Source organism: Corvus hawaiiensis, chromosome 21 (genome assembly GCF_020740725.1).
Source record: "Corvus hawaiiensis isolate bCorHaw1 chromosome 21, bCorHaw1.pri.cur, whole genome shotgun sequence".
Taxonomy (NCBI): domain Eukaryota; kingdom Metazoa; phylum Chordata; class Aves; order Passeriformes; family Corvidae; genus Corvus; species Corvus hawaiiensis.
In genome coordinates, this window is record NC_063233.1 from 3,800,938 (window position 1) to 3,811,692 (window position 10,755).

The 10,755-nt window shown below is 52.8% G+C and overlaps 1 protein-coding gene across 1 annotated transcript; it reads left to right on the forward strand.

Annotated features, from left to right (window-relative positions):
* The first annotated feature begins 2,359 nt into the window (after window positions 1-2,359).
* Window positions 2,360-10,190, forward strand: MYMK (myomaker, myoblast fusion factor). The gene is made up of 5 exons (XM_048325976.1): window positions 2,360-2,494; window positions 4,837-4,951; window positions 7,461-7,609; window positions 8,453-8,569; window positions 9,597-10,190. Exons 1-5 carry the CDS (start codon window positions 2,360-2,362, stop codon window positions 9,741-9,743), a joined length of 663 nt encoding a protein of 220 aa, XP_048181933.1. The 3' UTR covers window positions 9,744-10,190.
* The last annotated feature ends 565 nt before the right edge of the window (window positions 10,191-10,755 follow it).

Below are 10,755 nucleotides of genomic sequence, written 5' to 3' on the forward strand. Positions count from 1 at the left end.
TGCAACCCAACCGCCAGCCCAGGGTGTGCAGCTGGGAGAGAGAAAAAAAAAATAAGAAAGAATAAAACCCCAGCAACCTGTGGAATGTTTTCTTGCTCCTGAGAGCTCCAACACTTCCCTGCCTGGGGAGCGCCTGCCATGGCTGGCACTTGCTGCATCCAGCAGCCAACGGGGTTTCCTTTCCAGTGGGTGCCAGCTGGATTTTGGGCAAAGACTGGGGGTGAGGGGGATGTATTTAACAACTGCCCAATGGTATTTTTCACCTGATGCCGTTTGCCTTGTGCACAGCCACCACCCTTGTACGTCCTTTTTGCACAACTGCTGTGTCCTCGCGAGTGGTGTGGGGGCTGCTTGGCACCCAGACGTGGAGGTTTGTCCTCAGCAGCAGGTTTTGAGCTGTGCTTTCACCTCCCTGACACGCCCATCTCACGGCCACAAAAGCAGGGCAGATGCTGTTTTCACAGCCAGGAATCCAGAGGGGTTTGTGCAACCTCTTAACCCCAAATCTGCCCAAAACCCCCCTGAGGACAAGCCCCGCTGTGCCCCACAGCACTTTGCTTGGTCCAAGCAGATCATGCAGGAATAGCACAGAATAATGGATTCATCTGAGGATATGGCCCAGAAAAGGAGCAGGGTACTTTGGGGTGTGCTGGAGCTCTGCTTTCAGCTCAGGGCTGGACACCTGGGGAGCATCAGGGTATTTATGTGCTGGCTTGGAGGGATTCATTTTCACTGTAAATAGGGACACCAGAGTTTTCCAATATTTATTGGTCAAGATTCAGTTTTGCAGAGTTTTGTGGTAAGTTTATAGCCTGCCCAGGCGGGAGGGCGGCTGGAGATGTGGTGTGGGCAGCATCCCGCGGAGGGATGCTGCCTGCAGCCAGCCAGGGAATGTGGACGGTTCCTGCAATATCAGCTAAAAACGGGAGCCCTACCCAGCTCATCTGAGCCGTGCCCCGGGGAAGGCTCTCGGCACAGAGTCAGTGCTTTAATGCCCTGTGCCATTCCCTGCACAGACACACACCCTGACTCCCCCTCCAGAGCCTTTTCCAACGTACTGGAGTGGTTTAAAGAGGATTTTTTTTTATCCGTGCGTGCCTGTCTTTCCTCCAGACCCCCTCCCGGGGGACAGGCGAGCCCGTCCTATCAGCCCCAGAAATGGTGGCTCCTATCACAGCTCCCACCCTCCTCCCCAAAGCCGCAGCCACAAAGGCGCTTGCTCAAGCGTAGCATTCCTGCTCCCTGTGTCCCGGGAACAGCTGTGCCGAAAGGATGCCGAGAATCCCTGCGAGGCTCCAAGGAAAAGATATTAACGCAGGGGGGGAGCAGCAGCGATATAATAAAAAGTCATAATAAAAGAGAGAACCACTGAGTGGATTAGCAGCCCAAACGCCGCTTGGCTTTTGGTTTGCTTTCCTCCAGCTTTTCTGCGCCGCACGACAATCCGCTCAAATTCCTCCAGCCCGGAGACGCTCGGCTCCTGAATTTCAGACAGAACTCCTGGAGGTGGCCAGGCTGCAAAGGCTGAGGGCACGGCTGGGAAATCTAACTGCACTGAACTCCACCGAGGGCACGTAGGCACCGGCAGCAGGCGCTGGGTGCTGTACCACACCAGCTCCTCGATGTCTGCACCCACTCCTCGTGTGCCCCCGTGGGGAAATAAAAGGCAGGTTTGGAGCTTGGTGTGTATCTCTCAAGTACATAAAGGTAGTAGGATACATCCCACTGTTTCGAAAAACCCTGGTGCCTGCCCCATGCCAGTTCTTCCTTCGTGGAAGTGCAGAGCAGAGAGTAATAAAATAATGCAAAGGATCCTCAGGGATCATCGAGTCCAGCTCCTGACCCCGCACAGGACAGCCCCAGGTCCTATCCCCGGGCACCAGAGAGGACAGATCAGTGCCTGCCCCTCCACTTCATCAAGAAAGAGGATGGATTTTCCCTGCTGGACTGCTTCAGCAGCCCGGACCCAGGCTCGGCACCGGGGCAGCGGGATGCAGGGGTGGGATGTCCCCATGAGGAGCGAGCAAACCCACAGTCTTCACCCACCGTGAATCCAACTCCAACACCCAGCACAAGGTGTGCAAGGACAACTTTCCCTTTTACTCCTTTAGAAACACCCAGGACCATTTTGGGGGCACAAAGCATCTGCTGCCCGGAGCCGCCGGCTGCGTCAAGAATTCGGGATGAGACGGGAGCGAAGGCGGCGGCTGTGGCGGTGGCAGCTGTTCCCTGCCCGCAGCCCTCCTGCCACGCAGGGCATTTAAATGTTAAAGCACACTCCCCACGGCTGCTTTCTGCACCATTCCTGCCCAGCTCACAGACACCCTGCTCCCGGGAGCCGCCGGCCCACGAGGCACCCATGGGCTCGCTGGTGGCCAAGCTCCTTCTGCCCACCCTCAGCTCCTTGGTCTTCCTCCCCACCATCAGCATCGCGGCCAAGCGGCGTTTCCACATGGAAGCCATGGTTTACTTCTTCACCATGTTCTTCGTGGCGGTAAGCAGGTCCCAATTTCCCCTCTCCCTGCATGTTTTATCCCCCCAAATGCCCACCGTACCACTGGGAAGCTGATTCACCCGAGAGCAGCCAGTACAACCCCTGAAATATCCCTTTTCAGCTATTTCCCACTGTGTGTGGTGCCAAGCAGCTGATTCTCCAGTTTAGGATGTCCTACAGTGTGGTCTTACAGAGATTTAGTGGTGTTTTATGACCATGAGGTTAGGGAGAAGGTCTGGGTGCAAAGAGCCTTGACTGATTTGCAATGCTTTGGAGCTGGCTTTGCTCTTTGTTTTACAGCTGCTAAGTGGCCATGCTGAATTTGGGCTTTAAATTGCCTCCAGAATCTCTTGCTCTGCCTCTGTCATTTTAGCCAAAAGCGCATAGTAGTCGAATTATTGATTTTGCAATTGCCAGCTGGGGATGGGAGCAATGCTGGAGTCAGGGGAGTTTCTGCACTGGGAAAGGAGAGACTAAAACATGCTGCTGAGCTATTAAGAAAAATAATTATTAACCCTTTGTGGGTTGAAATGTGTGTTCTACCCGGCTGTGATTCCCTGGCCTTCCTCTGTGTGGAAATAACAAGTGGAAAAATGTCTGTACGTATACAAACTATTCCTATTCCTGCTCCCAGCCACGTGCTGCCCTGGGCTTTGTATGCCTGCTAAGTCACTCCGTACAGACACCAGCTGGGCACCCAGAGCAGCATTCCCACTGGAAAAAATCTCCTGTTTGACTACATGGCAATGATCTGCTAAAGAATATGAGGGAAACAGCTCAGCAACCCAGCTGATACTGCATTTCCCACTAATCCCCATCCATCTCAAGGCATCTCGTGAGGGTTGGCACATTCCTTGTACAGAGAAACTGAGGTAGGGAGTAGATAGAGGAACTTTTGTGTCTGAAAAGCTCTTCCACAGGGCTCAGAACCAGGTTGCTCTCCTATTAAGGATCCAGAGAACATCCCTGACCATTTGAGCTGATTAAAGCATGATGCAGGGGGAGAAATTCTGCCAGTTCTATTAAAACCACAGGACCAGTTAATATAAAAACATCCCTGAGTCGCCCAGCCCAGCTCCCCAGGGAAGCCAGACATCTACAATTTCATTTTGCCCTGGGTCTGTGTCTGCTCCGCCTCCCCGAGAAGTCAATAGGAAAATTGGCACGTGTTTCGACAGGAGGTGGAACAGGTCCTCTCCGAAGAGATTGAAGAAGCAAAGTGGGGAAGGGAAGGAAGGGAAAGGAGGAGAGGCAGCTGCCAGCGTGGTGGGGAGGGAGTAGGAAGGGCAGCAGCTGCTGCTGTTGCCTTTCTTGTAGCATCCCACTCCTCCTCCCGCAGCAGAGCTGAGCAGAGCAGTGAAAGCGCGTGGCCACGGCAGACAAGTGCCGCGACGCCGGCCAGGAACGCACTCTTTGTCTTCCACCCTTTCTTCCCCCCGGCTCCAGACTCCCCGAGCCCAATCGCAAGAAGGGAAAAGAATTATGGCCGTGGTGCAATCTTTTCTAGAAGCTGCAGCGAGCCAGAGGGCTCGCAGCAATTCCCATTATAAATAATATCAGCATCCCCACCGGGCCAGGACAGCGAGCAGCGTTCCAAGGGCGCCCTGCCAAGCGGAGAAGGGACTTCTTCAGGAACAGCAGAGCTCGCTGGTGCTGCCACTGCAAAACCTGCAGGGCTGAGGGCTGGCAGGAAAAGGAGAGAGCCAGGCAAACACTGGGAGCATTCCTCTGAGTGCACTGGAAAATGTCTCTTGGCGTGGTCTGCATTTATGTTGCATGACAATGGGGTTTTTTTGCAAATAACCTAATCAATGAGCTAATGGGCAGGAACCGTGGTTTTTAAGGGAATGCACTAATGAGTGAATTCCCCAGTATGCAGAGTCTGGCCATATAAACCCTGTTTAGCCTGGACAGTGACCTGGCATCCATACACATTTCATCAGGACACTCATTTTGAATTGTTTTACAAGAATCTTTCGCAATTAAAACCACAACCCCAGAGTCCTCCTTCGGCTGGAGAGGCCGTCCCCCAGCGCCCGGCTCAAAGCAGCTTGGTCATCAGATTGCAAATTCTGGCCAAGAGGCAAATTAAAGCCTGTCTTAGTTTGTACTAAGAGAGAAGAATGCTGATTCTTGGGCAATTTGCAACTGGGAACGATGACATTATCACTCAAATATATTCATTACTGCATATCAGTGATCCTGGTGTGGCTGACACTGTTCTGGCCTGGCTGGCTGTTCTCTCAGCAGCTACACTATTTCAAACCAGTTGATAAGAGCCTTTACCTTACTGGTATGTGGGTAAAAAACTGGTTTTCTAATACTTTTTTCTTTTTAAATAGTTTTACCATGTTTGTGACGGCCCCGGGTTATCAGTGCTGTGCTTCATGCGCTATGACATCCTGGAGTACTTCAGCATCTACGGAACAGCCCTGTCCATCTGGGTGTCCCTGATGGGTAAGAACTGCTCTGTTGTGGCTCCTGAAAGCTCCAGCGCTGGCAGAAAGGGCTGGATTTGTCAGCATGGCTGGTGGGACAGTCAGTGGGCACAGTCCCCAGAAATGCTGCTCGCTCTGAGCTCCACCCAAGCTGCCACTGAAATTGTCCTTTGTGGAAGTCAGTCTGTGCTATGGATTAATCCAGTTTTGTATCATTAACACCTTGGAAAGCCATTATAATTGGTGGGGTCCAGACATGGAACTGTCCTGAGTGGTGGCTGGGGACGTTTTGCTCCTGGAGATAAGGAGCTGTGGCACCTGGTCTTGGTGGTGGTTGGGTGTTCCTCTGCCTGCACCAGCTCTCCCACATGTCCTTACAACAGCAGAATTATCTCCTTCAAATGACAAGAACACTCTGGCAGCCTTGTGCTGCAGTTCAAGGCAGGACAAGGCTATGAGATGACTGAGTTTGAAACCTCATATACCAGGGAATTTTCCATTTCTCCTCATCTTCCCCATACTGGGCCCATCAGCTTGTCTTGCCTCACTTAGGCACGTTAAGAAATGCAGAATCTGCCACTTCCCTTGGTAGCATGGGAATCAAAGTGTTTAGTCAAAACAAATATAACTTCCTGGTTTATCAAAAGCCTGGGGTGGGCTGATGGGAATAATAGATCTGTTCAGAAAAAGCAGAAATTTATTTCACTTCCTTTTTACTATAAATCCCACCCCTTGCCCTGTTATTCAGTTTTCCTTTTCCCACATCCACTTCACTCTCTTTTTCCTCATTTTGTTCCTTATTTGCCACCGAAACAGAATGTAACAAAAATGGAAAAAAACACAAGAAAGACAAAAAGTTCAAACCTATCATTTTCCCATTTTGTCACCATGACTTTTGGAAGGATGTGAGTATTGCTGGAGGGAGAAGAGAGCAGGTTCAGGGGAGAGAGATGTTCCAACAGCAAAGTTTTGCTTGAAAATTTGGACCATTTCTAACCAGTGCCCACTCCAGACAGAGTCTCCATTTCTCCCCATGATGAGCTGGGATCAGCACTCTGATGTACAGCCCCAAAATGCCCACAAAATTCCCCTCTGCCCCTCAGGGCTCCAAGGATGGTGCAGGACCTCCAGCTGGGATGGGGGTTCCTGCAGCCTCAGAGCCCAGCACAAGCCAGGGTAACACCTCTCAGCTGGGCAGGCTCATCCTGTGGGGATGCAGCAGCATCCCCCTTCCAGGGCATGCAGTAGGATAAATTTTCCATGCAGGGAGAAATGTGTGGGGAAAATATTGCCCTTAGAAATGGCTCTGTCCCCTCAAAATGCGAGTCCCAAGGGGACCCCCCCTCTGCTCACGGCACCTCAGTGCTCTCTCTGCTCAGCTAGAAAAGACAACGAGGCAGATCATTTCCAAAGGGCATTTTCAGTGGATAACAGCGGTGTCAGGGTAGGGCAGAGCTGATCCAGACACTTTGGCTCCTTGCAGCAAAATTCAACTTGATTGCTTCATTACTGCGTTCAAAAACCTCACGAAAAAATACAAATCCTGGACTACGAGGTTTAAAATATTGACCCGCTGGGAAACAACAGAGATTAAAATGCGGACATTATCCCTTAGCCAAACTCCCTATAAAAGCACGATCCAAGGACATGGAAGGTGTGGTGACTGAAGCCCAGGGAAGCCTCTCGCTGTGGCTTGTAAAGCCCGAGCGCACATGTGCGGACGCAGACCCTCGGGCAAACTTCCCGGAATGCAAATCCAGGACAGCCATAACACAGCTGTGCAAGCTGGAAAAGCATGGAGCCCACTGGGATCCATAACTTTTATCAGTTATTACCCCATTCTGTGCTAAACAAAAGCCTCTAATAATTTACTCACACTGGCAACTTCCAGCTTGCAAACCCCGGGCAGGTGCCGGCGCGGCCGGGACCCCATTGCACCAGCGGGGGAGTCCCACTGCACTGGGTTGATGGAGCCTGTGCCAGAGTGACCTGGCAAGTTTGGGAAGGCTGGAGATGCAGGATGAACCCAGGAAATGATTGGGGGCTCGTTGGGCATGAGGGTCTTTGCAGTCACCTCTAAATTCTGGGTCAGGGAAAAGGGAAATCATAGAATCATAGAGTGCTTTAAAGTTGGAAGGGACTTTAAAGATCATGTTGTTCCACCCCCTGCCATGGGCAGGGACACCTTCTGCTACCCCAGGTTGCTCCAAGCCCAGTCCAACCTGGCCTGGAACTCTTCCAGGGATCCAGGGGCAGCCACAGCTTGTCTAGGTAGGGAATCTCCTTTAAGCTTCCCTGTGCAACACTGAAATAAACCCCTAAAATCAGCTCCTGGACCCACCACTCAGATGGCTCAGGAGGGTTCACTTTGCCCCATGTGCCTCAGTTTCCCCAGCAACGTGACATGAGAAGGGAAACCAGACACAGATGGAACGCTGAGGGTCCCCAGGGCAGACCCCAGGAAGGCTTTAGGGGGGCAGCTGGAAAAGGGGGGTATGAGCTGATGCTCCCTGTGCTCGGTCCCTCAGCCCTGGCAGAGTTTGACGAGCCCAAGAGATCGACATTCGTCATGTTCGGCGTCCTCACCATCGCCGTGAGGATCTACCACGACCGCTGGGGCTACGGCGTCTACTCGGGCCCCATCGGGACGGCCGTGCTGGTGATCACTGTCAAATGGGTACGTGGGGCAGGGCACTGGGACGGGCCTCTGTGGGATGCTCCTGGTGGGGAAAGGGCTGAGCCCTGCATGGAGGAGTCCAACCTGTGCCAGTGATTTCCTCCTCAAGATCCAGCTCTCGATCTCACGGTGATTGAACAGCATTTCTCCTTTAACCTGAGCAGAAGGCAGGCAGACAGCAGCCTTGGTGATAAATGCCAGATTTGATTGGTCTGAGCAATCTACTACACCTCCTGTCCCTGCAGCTCTAATCAGGAGGAACGTATTTATGGAGTTTTTACAGCTACTCAGAGGCGGAGGGATCTGGTGAACTGCCCCGGATCTGGGGAAGATGTGGATAAAACACGGTGATAAAGTGGGGAGGAATCTGTCTGCAGTCTGCCTGAATCCAGCTGGGACAGTCGGGCAGAGTGCAGCAATCTGTGCCCCACTCACAGCACGTGCTGTGGACCCAGCCGGGAGGAGGGTGGGGAAGCCACTGGCAGGAGTGGGCAAGGAGTGATGGGATAAAAATTGCAGAAAGATGGTGCCAAGCATCGTGGAAATACAGTGGTGCAAATCCCAATTACAAACTCTCACTAAGCCTGCAGCTAAAAGCAAGTGGCTACCACGGGGAGGGGATGGGCAAGGAGGAGACCAAGGCACGGGAGCACCCTGTAGCCTCCAGTCTGCAGATGCTATGCCGAGATCTGCTCTCCCAGAGACTGGGTTTGTGAGGGCACACACTGCCTGAGCTAGCTTTGGGGCTGAATATTAAAAAACCAGTATGATTATGAGGAATGAGTCTGGAGCAGCCAGCTAAATCCAGGTGAATACACTTGGTGTGCTTCTCCTTCCTCCCAGCTGCAGAAGATGAAGGAGAAGAAAGGGCTCTACCCTGACAGGAGCGTCTACACCCAACAGATCGGTCCTGGCTTCTGTTTTGGGGCGCTGGCACTGATGCTGAGGTTCTTCTTCGAGGTACCTGTGTGCACACTCACCCTCCCCGGCTTTACAAGGTGTAAGGGACATCACCAGGAGAGGAGACTTCCCCCTCCACATCACTGGGCTGCATCCAGCCTTGGACAAACCCCAGCTCAGGCATGGGGCTCCAGGGTTGGCATGCTGGGGTCTGGCAGCAGCACAGTGGTCCCTCCATGCTTGTCCCCATGCCAGCCCCTGCTCCGTTCGGGGCAGGTGTCACAGCAGAGTGATGCTTGGTTTCTTTTTCCCCCTTCAGTGATTCACAAGGACGTGGGATGTGCTTTCCTCAGGCACACGTGGTCCTCAGAATGGCTTTGTCAAGTGCGAGCAGGGTTTTTTGGAAACTGGGCACAGGTGACTTAAGGACACATCGCAGCGACGCGGCAGGGACTGGATCCGACCCAGGCACAGCCAGATCCAGAGCTGGCTCACGCCAAAGAAAAGACTCTCAGTGGCTCCCAGGGGCACTTATTCCTGTGTTTATATCCTTCTGCTCCTGCCGCTGGCCAGTCCCCCCGTCCTGCTCCGAAGGGTCCGTGTGTCCCACCGGGCAGGCGATAACCCCCCGACAGAGCTGCCGGCCGTGCCTGCGCTCAGCCCCGCCGTTACAGCTGCTCTGTGCTTTGGGAGCTGCGAGATACAACCTCACAGGCATCCCCAAGGATTATTTTTCAAAGCATTTAGTAATTGCAAATTCTAGCAGAACATAAAAATGTCACTTAGCAGAAGCCGCCTCCCCGCGCGCCCCGGCCTCGCCGCCGCGTCCTTTGCGGGGTAATGAAACACTTCATTCAAGAATTGGGAAATGTGCAAATTAGAACGTGTTAAATCCACTTTGCTTTAGGTGGTTTTTTTTTTTTTCATTGGAAATCCTTTCTTCTCTGACAGCAAAGGGAGGCAGAAGGTTCAGGAATCTTTTTTATTCCCTTCCTTTTGGCTACTTGTAGAAGTTTAATGTTGCGCACCTCACGCGAGCCCCCGGCCTCGCTGCTCCCGCTTCTCACTGCGCTCTCCCTGCCTGCAGGAGTGGGATTACACCTACGTGCACAGCTTCTACCACTGTGCCTTGGCCATGGCCCTCGTGCTGCTGCTGCCCAAGGAGAACAAGAAGGCCGGGAGTGCCGGAACCCCCGCCAGGCTCGACTGCTCCACACTCTGCTGCTGCGTCTGAGCCCCTGGGCACGCCGGGCACGCGTGTTCCTGCTCCTGGGGTGATTTTCCTGCAGCCAAAAGGAAAATGCCTGCCTGCTGGGTTTTCCTGTGCACATCAGCATCTTTTCCCACCGGCTCGGTGTGCACTCTGGGATTTTCTCCCCCGGGAAGTTTTCTGACTAACCGGGGTTTAGTGGAAGGTGTCCCTGCCCATGGTGAGGGAGTTGAAACGAGATGGGCTTTAAGGTCCCTTCCTACCCATCCTGTGATTCACCTTTCCACCCTCAGCCCCGGCAGGGTTTGCACTTCCAGTTTGGTACACATCCGTATTCTCCCAGGAGGAGCACTCAGCTGGACTGTGACCTGTCCCCTGCCCCAGGAGACCCCTGCACTCCCAGGCCATGTCACCTCCTGGGCTGTCCCTTGCACTGACCTGGCAGGACCCACGTTGTCCCCTCTGTGCAGGTTTGCCCAGCCTGAGCACACAAAGCTTCGTTTGCAACACCCAATTAACAGAACCTGTATTTTTTGTGGGATATTAACTATTTTATTTATGCATTCTCTTGATGTAAATAATACTAACAAAGACTTTGCCAGTGTGCGATGCCAGCATTTCTTAAGCGGGGCAGGAAACTTTCCAGCTCCACTTGGCTCAGTCGAGGGCAGATGCCAAGTCCAAAGCAGGGCTCTGGGCACGGCCACCACAGCCCCTCAAACCTGGAGGGAGCTGCAACACTGGGCACTTTGTCCTTGCAGACCTGCAGGCGCAGGCAGCAGGTGCCTCACTGGTATGGAAAGTACATGGAAAATGAGAGGCAGAGAAAAGAAGCTCCTGGAGGGAGGGGGGAGGGCTGTAAGCCTATAACATCTCCTCTAACAGACTATTTACTATAGCAGAAGTGTATGATTTATTTAGACTGTCTGGGAAAAAGGCCAAGACTATATGTCATGGACAATTAGAGCAGTATTGATATACAGAGATGTCCACAGAAAGCCCACATTAAGCCTGGGTTCCTCTGGAAGAGAAATCC

What these genes read in the sequence shown, in the direction of transcription:
- MYMK (XM_048325976.1), top strand. Translation starts at nt 2,360, where the DNA reads ATGGGCTCGCTGGTGGCCAAGCTCCTTCTGCCCACCCTCAGCTCCTTG. An exon ending in TCACCATGTTCTTCGTGGCG is followed by an intron (nt 2,495 to 4,836) that starts GTAAGCAGGTCC and finishes CTTTTTAAATAG; the next exon opens with TTTTACCATGTTTGTGACGG. An exon ending in TGGTGATCACTGTCAAATGG is followed by an intron (nt 7,610 to 8,452) that starts GTACGTGGGGCA and finishes CCTTCCTCCCAG; the next exon opens with CTGCAGAAGATGAAGGAGAA.